This window comes from Rattus norvegicus, chromosome 12, assembly GCF_036323735.1.
Source record: "Rattus norvegicus strain BN/NHsdMcwi chromosome 12, GRCr8, whole genome shotgun sequence".
Classification (NCBI taxonomy): Eukaryota; Metazoa; Chordata; class Mammalia; order Rodentia; family Muridae; genus Rattus; species Rattus norvegicus.
Window position 1 is genome coordinate 40,764,719 of NC_086030.1, and position 20,545 is coordinate 40,785,263.

Genomic DNA, 20,545 nt, shown 5'->3' on the forward strand with positions numbered 1-20,545 from the left:
AAGATATTTCCTTTCCTGAACACTAAGAATGGAGCACAAACACCAGTGTTTCCCTATTTAATGAACTGAAAGGGCAGTGCTAATATCTAACCTGAATTTCTGCCTATATCTAAGGAAATAAGTCCCAATAGTGTGACGTCTGTCACACACCTGCCTAGACTCCTCAAAACAGATCAAACAAAAGGGTAAAGAGCAGTGAGATGGCAGAAGGTCGACAGAGGCGAACTAAAGCAGCAGACAGGATCCTGCACTTGGAAAGGACGAGCAAGGGTGTCATGGCATGCACAGGTGCTGCAAACTTGAACCTGTTGAGACCATGGCTCAGTGTGAGGCCCCGAGAACACAGGGTCAGTGTGAGCACCTGGACACAGGTTCTTTCAGCTGACCTAGAGCAGGATCTCCATGGGGCCGTTAGTCTTCCACTGTTACTGGAAGGATAGCCCTGGGAAGTGGCAGCAGGGACCATGTAAGTAAGTTCAGAGCCAGCTGGCTCACATAGTGAGACTGTCTTAAACCAACACACATCTGTGTCCCAGCTCCTGGGGAGGCCGAGGATCAAGAGTCAGGACAAGCGCAGGCAACACAGCACAGCCCTTTCAGAAATGGCTGCAGGAAAGGGGCCCAGAGACCTGAAGACCCTGACGACAACATGCAGGAAAACAGCACAAGGAGAGGCAATCCCATCGTGCCAGGCTGTCTGTCACCTGTTCCTTGTTATTACCATGACGATGCTGGTTTCTTTTTTCTTCTTTTTCTTTTTCTGAATATTTAATTTGTATGGTCGCAAGACACTCTCACAGTAGCTGGACACCCAAAGGACGATAGAAATAGTCTGAAAGAGGAAATTTGCAAACTCGTCAGGATAAATTACACGAAGGCTTCTACATAGCAGCCAGAGACAAAGGTTAGACACTTCTTCCTTGGAAGGTGTCCCTCATTCATCTGTCACGCAGTTTGTTGCTCCAACAGCATACACAGCTCATTATCCTTCCTTTTGGCTCTCACTCTGCTAGCCTCCATTTTACATCCCTTCCGTAAGGAAAAGAGCGGATCTGTGTGTTCCTTTGCTAAGTGCAAAGTTCACATGCCAGCATGTGGGACGCAAGGGTTCCTCAGTGTTACTCTCCACACAGCGGCCAGCAGCACACGTACCCTTGAGCATTCGGTGGCTCCTGTTCCACTGTGGGAGTATGTGTGAGCTCAGTGACTCAACACCATGGGCTGGAGGGACACACACTCTCCAGTTAAGAGGGCTGGCCGCTCTTCAAAAAGACCTGGGTTCAGTGCCCAGCACCCACATGGCAGCTCTGGCCTCCTGCAGGTACTTGTATGCAAGGTACATGTGAACTCACACAGATACACAACATACACAGAAATCTAAAACAGAAAACTGGTTAAAAACAAGAGTTTTGCTGCCAGGTTTGCTGGCATATGCCCATGACTCCTAGGAGGCCGAGGCAGAGTTCAGAGTTCAAGGCCAGTCTTGACTACATAGTAACATTTTCAAAAAAGCAAGATGGGAAGAAACTACATTGTTTTTTTTTTTTAAGATTTATTTATTTATTTTATGTACAGCATTCTGCCTGCATATGTGACTGCAGAAGAGGGCATCGGATCCCATGACAGATGGTTGTGAGCCACCATGTGGTTGCTGGGAATTGAACTCAGGACCTCTGGAAGAGCAGTCAGTGCTCTTAACCGCTGAGCCATCTCTCCAGCCCACTACATTGTATTTTATCATCCCCCAGCCACCTTGACCATACAAAAGGCTGGGCAATTACTAAACCAAATACCAAGCCCAAGGAGGAGGACAGAGTGGTGATCCAGCGAACCTCAGAGGAAGAATGACACTCAGAAGCTGTCCTTAAGCACAGCAGAGGAAACCAGTTTACAAAATGACAAAAATGGCATCTAGTGTCCTAAATAATCAGCAACAAGGAGTAATCAGGCTGCAGGTTCAAGTCCACGCTGTGCTGTGAAGGAGACTTAACAAAGCCAAGCCCTCAGGACAATGACGCACGCACGCACGCACGCACGCACGCACGCACGCACGCACGCACGCACGCACGCACGCACCTCAACAAAGAAGACCAGATTCTCTAGGACTGCAGGCTGGGTCTTCACATTGCCGTCTTTAACTTCTAAGAGGTCACCCTTACATGTGCTGAAGACACCTGAGGGGAAGAGGGTTTTATGCTGTTATTCTCTGTAAGTTTTGATGCTTTTAGATGCAGAATCTGAAGATAAGTCACATAAAAACTTCATCCAAGTCGGGACTAGTGGCACTGGAAGTCAGAGGCATTATGAGTGCTCTAAGTTTGAGGCCAGCCTGGTCTACATACTAAGTTCCAAGCAGCCTAAAGCTACAAAATGAGACACTCTCTCAAAACAAAAACAAAAACAACAACAACAACAACAACAACAACAACAACAACCCAAATAAGTGAAAGCTACAGTGGGACAGGAGTGGAGCTATGCATCAATGCTTGCTAGCCTGCTCTAGGTCTCAGACCCATCCTCAGTACTACCAGAAAACAAAAACCAAAAGCTTCCCCTAAACAAGGAGTCAGGGCAGAGAATATAAAGTTAAAAGTCTTAACAACTAACGTGCTACAGGCTCCAAAATAAGAAAAGTAGTCTTAAAAATTATACCTGCTAGGGTCTGGCCATCAGCTAAGAGATCTGAAATACAGGTTATCATAAACTATAGACTAGAAGACCTGTGCCACTATGACGGGAAATACTCAGGCCGCCACTTGAGGAGAGCATTTGCACGGGGCTGGAGAGATGGCCTGGTTAACCAATGAATGCTGTGATTACCAGCAAACAGGTGAAATGAGGCAGAGCAGAGTCCCTGGGGCAACAGTAGACCGGTCAGATCAATAGGCTGTGGGTTCAGTGAGTGGCCTTGCCTCAGAGAAGAAGGTGGAGTGAGGTAAGAGACACTCACTCTCCGGCCTCTGCACATTGATGCCTCCCTCCCATACAAACCCCACCCACCCACCGACACCCACAGACTCACTCGCCCATGTCAACTGAGACTATTAACTTCACACTGTTGAGCGGCTGACCAACTGAGTCTATGTAAGACTATACCCACTGACATCCCTGCTTACACTGGTGTCCAGGTACTGCTGTCTAAGTTTAGCTTTCAGGCATAAGCTATCGCATGCCTACAATCCCAGGGGAAGGAAGAAAGATCAGCAAGCCAAAACCATCCTGGGCTACACAGGAAGTTTAAGTTAAGTCTGGAATATACACAAAGACCATCTCAAACACAAAAAACAACTACCCTTAACTTTAAACAGTAAAAAATAATTTTTAAATTAAAAAAAACTGCTTATTAGGGGTTGGGGATTTAGCTCAGTGGTAGAGCGCTTGCCTAGAAAGCACAAGGCCCTGGGTTTGGTCCCCAGCTCCGAAAAAAAGAAAAAAAAAAAAAAACCTGCTTATTATTTCTAATCCTTCCATAGGTTTATCTTTTTATACACTGAGCTACTGTCAGACACGCAAGCACAATTCAGAAATCTATGCTAAACACTTACCTTTCAATAGTTCTAGTAAAGATGCAAGACTATTTTCTATCCGTTCCTGTATATCCACTGTACCCTCTAAAATTGAAAAACAAGCAATCAACATTGGGTTGTTTCTTATTTTTTTTAAAAGAGAAAGCAGCAAACTGGGCATGGTTGCAGATAGCTGTGATGCCAGCACCCAGGACAGTAAGGCGCCAGACTGAGTTCAAGCCCAGCCCACAAGCTATGCTGAAAAGCCAGTGGGCTGGGAAAGCCACTTGTCACCATGCACGATTGACCTTGAGACCCAGTTGGTAAAAGGAGAAAACTGACTGCTCAGCTGTCCTGTGACCTCTCCATGAGCGCTATGGCACACACAGAGTATGTAAGGGCACATAAATCACAAAGCTCACAGTAGCAGGCCTGGACAGATGTACAGCTCTCAGAGCACATGAGGTCAACTCCCCGGCACACATTTCAGGATGCTCACAAAGCCTGTATCTCCAACTCCAACAGAGCTGAAAACTGTGATCTCCACAGGCACCTGCCCTCCCTGCACACCCTGACAGGCATGCACGCACACACGCACACACACAAAGTTGGTGCTGGAGAGATAGCTCACAGTTACGACTGAGCATTGGTGCTCTGGTAGAAGAGCAGGTTCACTTCCTAGTGTCCTCATGGTGACTCACAGCTGTAACCTCTTCTGGCCCAGGCATGCACATTATGCATAGAAACACACACAGGCAAAGCAGCCATACACAAAATAAAATAAATAAAGGAGCGACACTAAACTTAATACCAACAAGCAAGTCAGGAAAGGGTCCTTTTCCTGAGATGCAAACATTTAGACCCATATTGAAAGACACAGAGGCAGAAAGGCAGAAGTGCAAATGGAGGAGGGACAGTGACTGCTGCTCTGGACAGGGACTGTCGCAGGCTCCGTAGCAGGATTTGCTAGTTATGCTGCATTTATTGCAGATCCATCAGCGTGGTGGGACTGGGGATGGGGCTCAGCATGTGGGTATGTCTGGTTCCCCATAAGTTTACGGTTTTAGTATTTATGGGACTTACTAAATTATTAATGAGAAAGGTCCAGCAAGCACGGGCCTGTGCATCCTTACCTAAGCCACTGGTGTCGAGCTCGTACACATCACTGACAAGATGAAAGGAGTGGACCTGGCACTGACAGCAGCCAGAACTGAAGAACCTGCCCATCCTGGTGGGGACCGGCCCAAGGAAGGGGTACTGGAAAAAGAGAAAGCCACATCCTTAACTCAAAAAGTATGGAAACAGGACTTGTAACTACTAGATTAAAACCTAATAGAAGTTCATCCATGAGAACCCAGTAACTGACTCCCACAGTAACGAGGAAAAGGCCGTATGTATTAGCGGAGCATGGTGCTGTGTGCCTGCGGTCCCAACACTGAGGCAGGAGACTTCAAATTCAAGGCCATCCAGAATTCCACACCAAGACCCCCTCAGAGGGGAAAAAGGAAAGAAAAAGCCCTCACAAAGCTGTTTTGCTTTGCCTGACCAATGGGTTTAGATACAGCGATGCCCAAAATGGCCCAAGACTTTCCATTCCACTTTCTCTGTTATGCCAACAGTTGGTGGGATGATCATTGCGCATCCAACAGCAAATACTTCTTGATACCTGAATTTCCTTCTCAATGAACCGCTTCCCAGTCTCCACGGCCACTTCTAGCTGTTGGAGGAGCAAACGGAGGACGTCGACCCGAGAGGACACGCCGTTCTCTGACGTCTTCTCTGAGTTCCTTGGCTCCACGGGGTGGGTAAGACTTGGAAGGGCGCTGATCAGCCTCAATGTTAAGGAGCGAATTCTTAACCACATGGTCTCCTCCTCCAGGGAGAGCTTCTTATGCTCTTCAGAAACATTCCTTAAACAGAAAAATGCCCAGAGCGTCCATTTTACCCAGCCTGCTACCTTCAAAGCTTTGAGCACTTGGTTTCCGGTCAGGACAACGAAGTGCAGTTCCTGCCTTCCCCTGGGGCTCAGTCCAGCATCTGATTAGCACCTGCCTCACAACAGTAGGCTGTGCATGGCAGTCTTACCCACAGGTCATTTCCCCACAAGGAGTATCTGCTCTGAGGATTAAAACATGAATGATACACAAAAGTTTAAATGCCAGACAAACAGGGTAGGTAGTAAAAGTCCAAGTTACTCAAACCCTCAGGAGTCCACAGGCTCACAGACCCCTTCAGATTTCTCCACACACAATATACAAATGTGTGACTACACTGGGGCTCAGCCCAATGGCAGAGGACAAGCTCGATGGTATGCTATTTGTAAGGCGTGGGCTGAATTCCAAGTAGCACCAAAACCCACAAATATATAAACATACCCCAAATCCTAAACTGGTGGCAACCATCTTCTGTGTGAGGCACAGTCTCTCTTTACACCCAGCTGCCTCTCTTCCTGAGAGCTGGGATTAAAGGAATGGACGGCATTGGCAGAGCTGTACTGATTTTGAGCCGCATTTATTTAGTGATAGATAAATGCTGTAGCATGCTGCAGAAGGACCTGTTTTGCAAGGTCAGCCTTCAGCTGAGGCCTGGCAGCTTGGACTCCAATCATTGCTTAAACTAGAGCAGCTCCTGTGCTGTGAGAGCTCATCATTAGTATATGGTGAATGTCTTTTCTTCAGGGAGCCTAGAACCTTGGTGTATGCTGAACAGGGTATGGCAATGAAGCGGCTGCTAAAAACCTCGTGCACCGATTATCTACTTGCCCTGAGCACAGATAGCACAAACTGCACAGTAACACCATTCTTCCTGCCTGCTGCCTCCTGCTGCCTCTTGGATGGAGGGATGAGACATCAGAGCCCTAGACATTCCCTGTCCCTTCACATATGGCTGGGATGAGCCGTCGTGGTGCCGTATAGCAACTACACACTGGCTTGCAGATCTTTCTGCCAGCTTACTTGGTGTAGTCTTGGCAACCTACAATCAGTGTGTTCAAAGCCTTCAGACACGGGTCTTACATGTTTGTGCCCTAGCTTCCTAGTGCAGACACGCTAAAGTAAATTATATGTTGCATTTTAAACTCCCCACTGAAAGGCTATACATTTCACACGTCACCTAAACACAAGGCAAAATGCCCACTCAGCCTTGCTGACCACAACCATTCATTCATCTCTGCGAGAAAATTAGTCATGCTGTAGTTAGAGCCTCACCTAAGTAGCTCCTAGTTAAGTGAGAATGTCAATACAGATGAAGAAATGAAAGGGTCTTTAGTCTGTTCCTTTTCTTTCTGAGTTAGAGTCTCATGGCACCCATAAAAGACCTTGAACTCCTGATCCGTCTACATCTCTGCCTCCCACATATTGGACTCCAGCAGAGTGGCACCGGATCAGGTGCCATGCGTGCCTCGTTAGAGTCCAGGAGATACTGTCTCAGCCTGTCCAGAACGCCTGTGGGCATGAGTCCTTGTATGTGTAGGTGTATGGGGTACACACATGGAGGCCTTCCCCACTAGGAAAGACACAAGAACTGAACTCAGGTTAATGGCAAACCCTGTTACCCATTGAGCTCTTGGCCCCTTCTGACCACTTTGCAGACTGTGCTTCTAACCTATGTGATCAGAGGCCGGCCACTCTATAGGACAGCAATCTGAATGAGCACGCTCGAGTGGGTGGGATAAAGAGTGGGGGCGGCTTCCAGTGGCTGAGGAGCTGCTTCTCAAAGAATCACTGGAGGTTTGGTTCCTCTCTCACTAACACAGGGCCTCTTGTAGCATAGGCCTTGAACTTGCAGTGCAGCTGGGGATGACCTTGAACCCCTGATCCACTGCCTCTACTCTCACAAGTACTGGACCACAGGTGGCCATCGGCATGCCAGCCTCTGAGAAAGGCTTTAGACCAAACTGTTGGTTACCAGCATACATGTAAACTGTTGGTTACCAGCATACATGTAAACTGTTGGCTACCAGCATACATATAAACTGTTGGCTACCAGCATACATGCAAACTGGACCCAGAGATCTCAAGTCTCTAGATCCATGTCACAGTGAGCCCGGTTCTTAGCCAACTGCTCTGGAATTCTCTCAACGCTCAAAAGCACAGGCAAAAAGGTGCTGACAGGTCATGTGAGAGAGGCAGAGGCAGGGACAGAGACAGGGACAAGGACAGGGACAGGGAAGGCAGCAGTGAACAGACACTAAGGTACACTCATGACCTTTCTCTCGGGTCCTCCAGCCCCACTTACTCCCACGAGAGAGAAATGTGGTGCCCGAAGTTCCCATCTTCACCCTCGCCTCAGAGCCACAGGACCAGAGGGAGCAGTGAGCTCTAAAACATCCTTGGGAAACAGACCAAGCAGAGGCCTGGCTCAACTACTTGTTGCAAAGTGGGCAAAAGGGCAGCACACGGCTTCTTGTCTCTCAGTTTTGTCATGTCTGGGCTATTCATGTCTGTGTGTGGCTTAGAATAAGACATCAACTGAAAGTATTTTTACCTTTTTTTTTTCTTCCTGAAACAAGGTCATATTATATAGCCCTGGCTGTTGTGACACTACAAGATGTAGACGGCCCTGGCCTCAGAGAGTTCTGGCCTGCCTCTGCCTCCAGGCAAGAACAACCATACCTAGCTAATAAACACTTATCTTTTGGATTGCTCAAAAAATAATAAACATATACTTGTGTATACACACATATATTTGCACACCACATACATATATTCTCTCATACACACTCACCCACATACACACACCAATTTGTCAATTTGCCATAACCCTTTAGAAGCTAACAGATTAAAATCCTTTCTATCTGCCAGCTTGAGATGATGTTAGGAAAAGCCAGCATGTCTTAAAGGTGTTACCTTTCTCTACAGTGCCTAAGGAACTGCATCATGTAGCCTTGTATCCACTTGGAGCTCATGCACGCCATGGACAGGCCCAGTCTTAGCAGTCCTAGCGGACGGAATGTGCTGTGTACCTGTTCTCTGATTCCAACGGTGAACACGTGTATTCGTGTAAAAAGGAATCTTCCTTAAAAGGTTTGGATTCATCCCAATTGTTTGCTGCTGAGTTCCTCTTACCTGTCTTTTGGATCCCAGCTGAAGAAAACGTCCAAGTCTCTGTTGTCTCGCAAATCCTCCCATGGAACATCATCTTCCTCTGGCCTCAGGTTCATGGATTTGATGCTTTCTGCTAAGCTAGTTGATCTGTAATACAGAAGGTTTGCTTAGACTTTACCGCGAGGGAGGGATGGTGGGACAGAGTGAGAGGGTTTGGGGGGGAAACATGAAAGACTGTGTATGCCTAGAGGCCAGAGGTCTACATCAGGTATCCTCCCCTGTCTCTAGCTACCTTGTGTTTCGAGACAGATTTGTCACTGAACCTGAACCTCACTGTGCGGCGAGGCTAGCAGGCCAGTGAGCCCCAGAGAGCCTCCTGCAGCACTGGGCCTCCTAGCACAGGACTGCAGCATGCACGGCCAAGCCTGATTTTTTTACATGGATGTTGGGGATCAGAACTCAGATCCTCATACTCACTACAGATGCTTTACCTATTGAGCTGTCTCCCCAGCTCTAAAGTTTTATTTTATAACAATATAGTCAGAAAAACATTGGCCAGGACTTTCTTCTAGAAAGAGAAAAAAGGATTTACTGTAGAAAACATGGTCTCATATGAGGGCAAGCGAAACCAAGACAAATTATGGCATCTCACTACCTAGCAAGCAGACGCTAGCAGAATAGAGTGGGTAAGCACCTGGATGGTCCCCAGGGCAGACCGATTTTCTACTGAATCTGAACTCTCTATGACAGGGTCAAGGTTCTGAATCTCCCTATCTTCCTGTCCTCCTTTTTCCCTTAAGTCTGCTACTGACAGCCATGAACATCTGGTCTATCCCCTCACTCCCCCGGTCTCTCCATCAGGTACTCACATGTTTGCTTCAAGTAGAAGGTCTAACAGCATCCGTTCAGTGCGCACTTGTGCAAAGTGGAGAGAATTATTCAGCCTGTTCCTAAAAGCGATAAACTCTGGGATCTTCTCAAATGCACCATATTTGTAAGCTTGAATAATGTATTCTGAGGTCTGAGAAGGAAAGACATCACTTTGGTATAAATAGTCCCTGAGTCAAGCAATGTAAGCAACACTTGCCAGCGAGCTAAACATTAAAACTAGAAGCAAGGCTGGCCTAGTCTCTGAAGATCTGGGCCACACAGCGCAGCCCCAGCCATGAAGAACATTCCCTTTCTTTCCCTCGTGTAGCAGCAGGGTCAGTGTCTCCTTTACTATACAGCTAGCTCTGAGGCTGCTGCCGCCCTCTCCAGCCCGGACTTAGCAGTCAGGTGTTCCATGACGGTTGGACCTAGAGGATCTATCACATCAGCCAAGACTCTGGCGAATGTCAGAGTCTGTTAGCTCTGCTTCTAAGATAAACTGCGCTACATTCCAAGATTCTAAAGATGCCATACTCATACAGTCATACCCCACCCAAAATGAAAGCACTCTCCTTCAGAAAGACACTGCTCCCGGGTTGGTTCTCTCTGAATTCGGTACCAGACACAAGGTGATGAGCTTTTCAGCAGGACAGAAGACACCAAACAAGAGACACCAACAGGAATGTCATAATGGACTCTGAGGAAGCCATCAAGAACCAAGTTTGCTGAGCACACAAACTGCTCAGTCGCCGTAGACAACCAAGTGAAGGGAGCGCTCCCATGTACGTGTACCCTAACTGCAGATTAAAATAATCAGATGAAACACTGCAGAGCAGAGCCAAGATAGAGAGAGCTACACGAAGTCCTGGCACACAGAAGCAAATCTCAGGGAAGAACATTTCAGAGTGGGCCTAGGCCACCAGGATCAGAAGACAGATCACCTCTTTGGGCCAAGGGAAGTGTTTAGCTGAATGCTGATGTCTGCCCCAAAGGCACTTTCTAGAAAAGCTATTCTTCGCCTAGCCTTGGCTTGCTTGCTCTGCCCCCGTTTCCACTATGCCTGAGTAATGTGCCCAGTAGAAAAATAGGCCAATAGTCAACAACGTACCCTCTGATACACAGCCTCGCAGGGTTCATTTCAGGCCGTGGGGCTGCACCACGGGCGCTAAGTCAACTGCATTCGATGCGGCTTTTAAACCCCCAGGGGACACCTCGGCCAGCTGTTTGCCTGCAGTATCTGGAGAGATTAAAGACGGACGGACACAAGAAAATTAAAAAGATTATGTGTGATCCTGAGGGTTTAGGACTGCCTGCCAGCTTAACTGAGGACACTGGCATGCCCCATCAAGAGGCCACACTTATCACAGACTTCTCTCCTATAGTCCCCAACTGAGAAGACACAGCGGGGCTAACAGTCAACCCTTGCAATGGAACATACAGCTTGAAAATATTTCCAACTAGCCAGGATGGAAACAAGCCTTGGGTGGTTCCGGGAAGACTGCAGCTCCAACAGGAGACCCAGCCTTCCTTCAGGTGGGGGCTCAGTGTCTGAGCTCCCATAGAACTTCACCTGAGAAGACAGACAGCAGCACTTACATGGGAGTGGCAACCAGGAGAAAAGTATAATGTGGGCAAGCCAGGAGTGGCTACAGTGTTTTGTGTCTCTCTTTCCCTGTGACAGCCCTCCTCAAATGCCACAGTACATACAGTGGCTCTGCAGAGCTAGCCAAGGGCCCAGGGAGCAGTAGCAGGAGGCTGAAAACATCCCTGCTGAGGTTTGGCACCTCATGGGACACAGGCAAACCGGATGCCATGTGCACTCTAAAGACCGCTGACCAGAGCATGCATCTACACCTACTACCATGCTTCTGTGCCCCAGTGAGGCAGGTCAGACTCCACAGGAATCCCTGAAATGAACCCTGGGCACTGTGAAAATGAGCAGAGCACATGGGTATCAGACCTTAAATTATGACCAATGTGAATACCTAAGGTAGAGACTTCAAAGAAAAATTTGAAAAATACCCTTATTTTTATTTATGCAATGTGTGGATCTCCTGGACCTGGAGTTATAAATGGTCCTGATTCACCCAACACAGACTCAGGCCCTCTGCAAACCCAGTAAGCTCTTAACCACTGCCCTGTGTTTCTGTCCCCTAAAAGGGAACTTTTAAAACTACCTGACTTTTGGCAGTGAGAAGACCTGACAGTGACACCTAACAAGACAGCAGAAGGACCATCCAAGGGTAACTTTCAAGCCCATAGCACGGAGCTACCTCACAACAGCAGACAGCAGACCGCCTATTTAAGAAGTGCTTTGTTAAAGAACTAATTAGGACGTGAAATAAATTAGTAGCCCAAGGGAAAAGCGTTTGGGGACTCCCCAGAACAAAGGAAAGTTGGAGAACTTGATGCCAAGCATCGCAGAGAGCTACACCACCAGGCGCAGGGCTCCTTTTCCTTACCACAGATCCAGGCATCATCACTGCCTCTGCTCCTCACAGAGGGTCTAAGTGAGAATGGTTAAAGTAGCCCCACTTAAACTCAAGGAGGGAACTGTTATTCCCTGATTAATGAAATGGTAATTTATCAAGCTCAACATCATGTAGTTAGCAATAGTAGTGATTCCTGCCACAGTCAACTATTACCAAAACACTGACCCCTCTGAGGCCAGGCAAGAAGACAGACAGCACATGGGCTAGCTTCACCTACATTGTAAGACCCTGCCTCAAATTTTAAGAGTCTTCAATACATAAAATGTCCTTAACCCCTTCCTTATGCAGAAAGAAGAGCTAAAGTAATGAAGGATGAGGAAACAGTTCTTTACACATTCCTGAACATGCTGTGTGGTCCCAGGTCTACCACTCGGCTGCTATTAACACTGGAAGCTTAGCCCAGCATACAAGACACGGCTAGTCTCTTGGGGGAGCCCACACCTGTGAAGAACAGGCCTGCGTAGATGCGGAGACCCTTTTCTCTCCCAGACACCACCCTCCGCAGGACAAGCACAGACAGCTGATGGTATGGGCTGAGGCAGAGGCCAGCCTTCTCAAGGATCAAAGCTATCCTCTGCTACCACACCTCCAGCTCAGAACACACACTGCTCAGAAGTGCGTCTGCCCTGCTTCTATATTCTTTAACGCATCTCTCAAGAAGCACGTGGAAGATAGGGGTGACTTTAAAGGAAAGACCTCAAGAGTACTGGCCAAGATGAGTCCCAGATGGCCACTTCCTCACCAAGCTTGATGACACTGAAAGACCAGGAATAGGAAGCTACAGGCTGAACCGGGCATGGCCAAACTCTAGGAAGTGAGGCTTAGCCACACACAAGAACAGCAGCAGTGACCACTCTAACGACCAGCCTTCTCTGCACACTAGCTCTTGGACAGTTCTGCAAGACCATCAACAGAGACCATGTGGATTCCCTGAAAGGACTTTAATCAAGCGGGACCAAGTGAGCAGCAGGGAAGACTACATTCAGCCCCCACCTCAACTCTCTCCCCAAGGCAGCTCTAACTCACTGGCCCTTAAATGCGGAAGGGCGGCTGTTGGCAGACATAGAGCCCCTTGCTTCCCGTCTTGGGAAGCCTCTGGATAGCAACTGAAACACAGAGCTGAGAGATGTCAGATGTCTCAGTCTTTTAAAGCCCCAATGAAAATGTCATTTCCAACGGTCAATTACAGACACGTACACTGAACAAATTTAAACCTCTACCTAGCGGTGTAAGGGGGGCACCTGTCAGCTAAAAGCCAGGGCATGGGTACTGTGTGGTGACCCTATGGGGTGCCCTCTGAACACCCTAGGCAGACAGTCAGCAGCAAGCCACAATGCCAGTGGGTTTCACTTACATCTTTCTGGTTGGAGTGGAAAAACCTGAGTGCGAAGTTACAGGACTGGGAGGCAGCAGCGTACTGACCCAGGGATGCAGCGTATCGGGTCAGAAGGTAGCTAGGGAGCAAGAACAGAGAAACACCGGTCACCTCTTTCTGCTGTCAAATACTAGGCGCCAAGCTACTATGGCAAAAAGAGAGCAAGGCATTAAAAAAAACCCACCAGCAGAATAACCTCGCTCATAGGATCAAATTAAAAGAAAATCAACAGAGTTCTTTCTTCACGCCTTGATAATAACTGGAACAGAAAGCTAGAAAGAACACATTCTCTTCCTAAATTCGAATAACCACATAACATAGCCCAAACTCAAACTCAAAAGGATGCCTTGGGGCAGTGGCAACAGCAAGGGGGTAGAATAGTGTTCACAAAGTCTGAAACACACCCCAGCAAAAGAGCCCAAGCCTACCTCAAATGACAGCTGGCACTATCTCTGGGAAAGCATCTGACCACTTTAAAGTGGTGAACTGGGGAATGCCCGGAGATACAAACCCTCCCTCTCTGACTAGTGTTTGGAGCCCTGCACTGCTACAGTCTACACAAGTGAACCTCCGGCTCTGCAGCTGACTGCTCAGTATCCAGAGTATATACTACCAACCCAATGGTGTCGTGCTGGATGTGCTTGGCATCAAGGCTGGAGTAAAGATCCACCACGGGTTCAAATGCACCCAGCACGCAGTAGATTCGAACAAGCAGCAATTTGAACTGAGCATTGGATGGGCTGTGGGTTAAGCCTTCTTCCAGCAGAGTCAGGGCCTGCCACACAGCAGTCTCCTCACCTAGAATCAAAACACATTGTCCACTCAGCTTTAAGAGCAACCAATTCCCTAACAACAATGAACCTTGAGTGAGTGTGGATGCACAACAAGTTTAGATACGGACCTGGGATCAAAACAGAAAATTCCCCTAAGTCCATGAGTAGTTATGTCAGTGCTTAAATTTAAATGCAGCTGTGAAAAAAGTACAGGAGGCGTATATCTTGGAAAGGTAATCATGGAATCTCAGATTCTGAAAAGAGAGGGACTCTGAAGAGGATGCTAGTAGCTAGCCTACCACTAAGGGACTTTCCCCATAAGACAGACCCTACAAGATAGTATGTCAAGGGGCTGGGGATTTAGCTCAGTGGTAGAGCGCTTACCTAGGAAGCGCAAGGCCCTGGGTTCGGTCCCCAGCTCCGAAAAAAAGAACCAAAAAAAAAAAAAAAAAAAAAAAAAAAGATAGTATGTCAAGCCATCATTTTTATTCCATTTGTAATTGTACTAAATATATCACATATGATACATAAGAAAAACCCCGCTATTAGGAAGAAAGAGATGGCTCAGCACATACAGGTGCCTGCCACCAAAGCCTGCAGAGGAGTCTGACCCCTGGGTCCTACATGGTGACCTTTACACATGAGCCATGGCACACATGCCCACACATGTATACACACAACATACTTAATGTTATTTAAAAAAAGGAAGCTGAGGGTAGAGAGATGGCTCAGTGGTTAAGAGCACTGACTGCTCTTCCAGAGGTCCTGAGTTCAATTCCCAGCAACCACATGGTGGCTCACAACCATCTGTAATGGGATCTGATGCCCTGTAATGAAGACATATGTGTACATTCACCACTCATATACATAAATAAATAAATTTAAAAAAAAAAAAAAAAAAAAAAGGAACTGGGCTACAGTGGCACAGGCCCCAGGAGGCAGAGGCAGGAGGCAGGTGATCCCTGAGGTTGCGGGCAGCCTGGTCTACAGAGCAAGTTCCAGAGCCATGGCTACAAAGTGAGACCCTGTCTCAAAAACCAATTTTCTAAAAACCATTTTTTAATATATATATATACTTTAACTGAATAAACAGGGCTTTTCTGTTCTGTGGGGTTGCCCATCTGCTTCTGAATCAGTGTTGTTATATTTTATCTCTAGAGTTGTTTCACAGTGATTATCTGCTAGGCAGATGCATTTAGAAACCCATCAGGTAGCTGCTGATTGAGAGTCAGGCTCATCAGAAGGTAGGAAGAGCTAGGCCTAAGGCCCCGGTGTGCAGTTTGCACGGGGTGAGCCTCCAACTCTAGCAAGCTCAGGAGCTGACACGATCTCCTACCTGCTTCTCTCCATATGTCAATGAGCACGTGAACAGCGAGGAGGCAGTAATAGTCAGAGAACTGCAACTCTGTCTTCAAGCAAGAGCGCCCTAGAAGGGGAAGAATTACACCTGTGTTAATAGTCACTCATCAAATGCTGCCACAGGAGGATTTTGTTTGCTTTATAAAGAAATAAAACGACAGGCAGTTAAGAGGAAAAGGGAAATAGCATGAGTACTGAAGACAAATACAAGCCTTATAATAACTGGGGATGCTTGCCTTGTGTGCATGAAGACCTGGCCTCCATCCTCAGAAAGAAGGGGACGGATGGGTGGATGGATAGGGGGGTGGATGGATGGGTGGATGGATGGATGGAGGGATGGATAGGGGGATGGATGGGTGGTGGGGGTGGAACAACACAAACCAAAGGCTTAAAGGAAGCCACACTCAGTTGGAATGGGAGTCGGGGGGAAGGTAGACAAGCCAGCCACAATGGGACCATCTAAAGAAGTCTGAGGTTAAGGAAAAGAACCAGGGCCCAATCTCCCCTGGCAAGCAGTTCTTATGGACATTAACATCAGATATGTCCAGCAGAGCAAACCCTGTATGAGACGCGCCTGCACCTGCACTGAACACTGCCTTGCAGTATACACTACTCTGCTTCACACAGCCCAAGTGTGAAAATCCTCACAAACCACGAATCCACTTAAGCGCCACAGTACAGCCCAGCTGCTGAAAAGGAGCAGAAACCATCCAACAGCAGAAGTAAGAAAGCTTCTGAGCAGTAATGATATAGCAGGGGCACGTGATGAAATATGCCTGACGTGTGTGCTAAGCGTGTGCTCTGGGGACCCTACATACTGACTTCTCGGTCTCAGCCCAACTGAGGGGGAGGGGACACACAACACATCTGTTCAGCTACTCACCAAACTCCAGTCCGTGCTGGTACCGTAACATCAATTCTCTGACCACATCCAGCTTCTGGTTCTTATCCATGCTGTGGTACAAGCCGAGGAGCCTCGTCAGCTGCACAACACACAGATGCTGCTGCAGGCCTCGGATGTCAGCCGGCAGGGCAAGCTTATCCTCTGTCGGCGTCGACAGTGGAACAACTCCGAGGAGCTGGTTAATGAACTGCAGAAAGGACGGACAAAGTGCACTTAGGAACCAGAGGTGCTCTGTGAGGGGCCGGACAGATGGCTCAGCGGTTCTTTACCCTAAGTGCTCTTCCAGAGGTCCCGAGTTCAATCCCCAGCAACCGCACAGTGTCTTACAGCCATCTATACTGGGATCTGATGCCTTCTGGCACGCAGGCCTAGGTGTACATAGAGCACTCATATACAATAAATCTTTTTTTTTTTTTAAAGGACTGCTGCACTGTGCCATCTCTGCCAACAGCTGTTAGTTGATCCCTGGCACATGCAGATCACGTGTAATGAATGCATACATGCCACAGGACGGGAAAGCAAGAAACCACAAGTTCAAGGTCATCTACCCACTGCTATACACACGAAACCCCTTTTTTCCACCCCATTTTACTGTAGGTATTATGGGTGTTTTGCCTCATTTGCCTGTGCACTATGGAGCGCAGTGCTATGGGGACCAGAGGAGATGCTGCTGTGAGCACTGCAGATGCCAGGGCTGGAGTTACAGGTAGGTGTGAGCCACCATGTGGGTGTCAGCAACCAGCCCTGCGTTCCTAGAACAGCCAGTGCTCTCCATCACTCCAGACCCCAAGTGACTATCCTTAAAAAACAAAACAACAAAAGGAAGGAGGAGGAGGAAGAGGAAGAGGAGGAAGAGAAGGAAGAGGAGGAGGAGGAGGAGGAAGAGGAGGAGGAGGAGAAGGAAGAGGAGGAGGAGAAGGAGGAGGAAGAGGAGGAGAAGGAGAAGGAAGAGGAGGAGGAGAAAAGGCTAGGAGAATCACGGGACCAGTTTCCCGTGCCAGCAGGGCTCCTCTGAGCAAACAAGCCTTACTGTGAGGGGTCCCCTGAGACTCCAACACACCAGGTAAGCATAGTTGCTCAAAGGTGAAGTCACACAGGTTTCATCAGAGTCAGTAGGAGAGAAGGAGCATTCCTCAGAGCAGTCCTGCCACCCAGGACGGTCCGATCCTACAGTAGGACAAGAGCCACTGCCCCCACCCACTGCCCCCTGTTGCTCACATGTGCTTAAGTGATGGGGTCCACATGGCCACCTGGACTCTACCTTCATTTCCTCCAAAACAAACTCCACTTCTGGAGGATTCTGACTACTTCCTTTTCCTCTCTGAACCATCTCTTCCCTCCTCTACTCCCCCTTCAAGATAGCCATTCATACATCCTTCCCAGACCAAACTTTCCACTCAACTCTTTTTCTCTTTTGAAACTTTCAAATGCTCCTAGAACCCAAACTCTTTCCTGTATTTTACAATTTATCCAAGAGGCTGTATATAGATAGGTCTGAGTCCTGTACACAAGCATCCCAAGGAAAAGTTCCACTTAGACATGGAGTCTTTCAGAACCCCAATGACACGACTGACTTCTTATTAGGATCCAGGACTAAGGCATGTACTCCTCATGTGCCCTAGACAGTCACCCAAGTAAGCTGGAGGAGTAAAGACACGGTACTCCACTGCACTCAGTCCACTCGATCCTTGTGGGGAAGAAAGGTTGTCACACAGCATCAGCCTTGGTGACGCAGCATGGATTCCAGCACTCACAGGTTACTAGTAAGCGGAGGGTGATCACTAGCTTTATCCATGCCCTATCGCTACCCTGGTGCACTGTCCCACCTCAGGAACACTGCTCTACGGTGGGCAGAGGTCTCCAAGTGCCTAGCTCTGGAGCACACACTAAACATTGAGTATGAAACAGTCTAGGGACTATGAGACTATGGGTCTAGGGTTATGAACTACTTCATAACCAGTGTGTCCCCTTTGTTAGTTGAACCACCTTTTCACGGGGGGTCACATACCAAATATCTTGTGTATCAGATATTTACATTATAATTCATAACAGTAGCAAAATTACAGTTATGAAATAGCAACAAAATAATTAATTTATGGTTGGGGATCACCACAACATGAGGATGTGTATTAAAAGGTTGCAGCATTAGGAAGGTTAAGAACCACTGGTTTAGAGCACAGGGTATGGCTCTCCCACAGGTAAAGACCGAAGCAGTCAAGGCTGGCTACATACAGGAGGCAGCGTAGCTTGGCCTCAGACTGTTCAGCTTCTAGATGAGAAGCTGGCCCAGCAAAACTGCTCACTCCGATCTCAGTGTTAAAACGTAAAGAAAAAGCACCCTGGGCCATGTGATCCTCTCTCAGAAAAACAAAAGTGAAGTAAGTCCCTGTTGACAGGTGACAAATCTGAGCCAGCCCTACTGTTGGCGAAAAGTCATGAGTGGCTCTCCGCTGGTCTTAGACCTGACTTACAGGACGTGACAATGCCAAACATTATGGCTGCAGTCAGTTACTGTACCGACTCCTCCTGAACTAGTGTGTAAGCAGACACTTCAGCCATGAGCAGAACCAACGAACACGTACTTGTGTGCACTGGGCAGCAGGCAAGAGGTCAACGAACACCTTCAGGTCTGTGAAGCAACATGGCTTGTCCCCGAACTTCTTGAAATACTGGAACATTAACTCTTCTGGGTCACCTTAAAGAGGAGGACACTAAATTACCCACAGACTGAGGCAATCTCTAGAGTGACACATATATCTAAAAGGCTGTTTTATTTAAATTAACTTTGTCTGAAGCCAGGCACGGTGGCACACAACTTTAACCCCAGCACCCCATCTCAAAAAATAAAATGAGGGCTGTTTAAAAGCACTGACTGCTCTTCCAGAGGTCCTGAGTTCAATTCCCAGCAACCACATGGTGGCTCACAACCATCTGTAATGGAATCTGATGCCCTCTTCTGGTGTCTGAAGAGAGTGACAATGTACTCATATACATAAAATAAATAATTCTTTAAAAAAAAAAACTGGTGAAACTGGCAGTCTCTCTTTAAATTGGGTGGACTAATAGACACTAATATGGTGAGAAGACGAGTGTCTAAACGCGCACCTTCAGTAACTACTGTCAGGTGATGAGCACATTAAGCATGCTGAGAACAAGGCCCACACTCGGGTGTGGCCGCCCCCCTGCTCCAGGGCTCCCTGCAACCTCAGTCTCTTACCCAGTCTGAACTCGTCGTTGCAGCCTTGGCTCCGAAGGCGCCTGATGAGCTCCAGCTTAGCTAGGTGTGGGCCCCGGACATGGCGAGAGCTTTGTGATGCCTCTGTTATCCGGTCCTCTATAAACTTCACAGCATCCTCTGCAGAGCAGTGTACTTCCCCTTCTAAGGAGCTGAGAGGAAACACAAGGCACCATTGCAGCCTCAGGTCAGATGGATCTTAAGAAACACCTTTCGATATCTATGAATAACAACAGCAATAGAGGAATGGGGACAGCACTCCAATGACACAGCCTCTGCCTGTAGGAAGCAGCAGGAGACAGCAAGGTCAGCAATGGTTGTGGGTCAAGACCTTGCCACAAAGGGCTCCCAGCACCAGGGGGAAGAGGCTGACAGACCTCCATGAGTTCTAAACCAGGCCAGTCTATATAGCTCCAGGACAGCCAGAGCTACATAGAGACCCTGTCTCAAAGACACAGAGGAAAATTCAATGGCCAGCAGTGTGGCTTAGAAGGAGGTCTTCTGCCTCCCATTCTCAGGCACTTCCAGCAGGGCTTGGGGGGGGTGGGGTGTGCAGGCCCAGTGAGCTAACAAGTAAGGTCAAACAGATGTGAGAAAGACATGAGCCTGATCTAACAGGTAACAAGCTACCAAATCATGCTTGGCCTTGACTACAGGGTAGTGAGGATAACACTGTCAGAGGGCCTGAGAGCCTGAGCAGCTAGCTCAGCTCCACGGCAGGGCACACAGGAAGAGGAGGGATGCACTCCACAAGAGATCCTCTGAAACATGTGATGGCACACAAGGACGCACGCTTTTGGTTTGGTTTGGATTTTCCAGACAGGGTCTCACTGTGTAGCCCTGGCATCCCATAACTAACTCTGGAGACCAGGCTGGCTTCACACTCAGAGATGCACCGACTTCTCCTCCTGATTAAAGGTGTGTGCACCACACTTGGTTAAATGAAGCTTTTGTAAAAAACTACTTTTTAAAGATTCAACTTTTAA

The 20,545-nt window shown here is 47.9% G+C and overlaps 1 protein-coding gene across 5 annotated transcripts in view; it reads right to left on the reverse strand.

The window, feature by feature from the left end:
* The window catches only part of Naa25 (N(alpha)-acetyltransferase 25, NatB auxiliary subunit), a 52,284-nt gene that overhangs the window by 5,810 nt on the left and 25,929 nt on the right, over positions 1–20,545 (reverse strand). The window contains exons 10-22 of one of the 5 annotated variants that reach the window (NM_001413582.1): positions 19,542–19,711; positions 18,907–19,019; positions 16,304–16,511; positions 15,398–15,487; positions 13,906–14,086; positions 13,268–13,367; positions 9,421–9,572; positions 8,573–8,698; positions 5,173–5,416; positions 4,640–4,763; positions 3,546–3,611; positions 2,077–2,174; positions 722–832 (exon numbers count right to left, since the gene is read on the reverse strand). In NM_001413582.1, the coding sequence (NP_001400511.1) occupies positions 722–832; positions 2,077–2,174; positions 3,546–3,611; positions 4,640–4,763; positions 5,173–5,416; positions 8,573–8,698; positions 9,421–9,572; positions 13,268–13,367; positions 13,906–14,086; positions 15,398–15,487; positions 16,304–16,511; positions 18,907–19,019; positions 19,542–19,711 (1,783 nt within the window). Of the gene's footprint in view, positions 1–704; positions 833–2,076; positions 2,175–3,545; positions 3,612–4,639; positions 4,764–5,172; positions 5,417–8,572; positions 8,699–9,420; positions 9,573–10,529; positions 10,659–13,267; positions 13,368–13,901; positions 14,087–15,397; positions 15,488–16,303; positions 16,512–18,906; positions 19,020–19,541; positions 19,712–20,545 lie in introns of those variants that run through there. The other 4 variants (XM_063271535.1, XR_005491649.2, XM_039089597.2 and 1 more) reach the window with 4 other exon arrangements.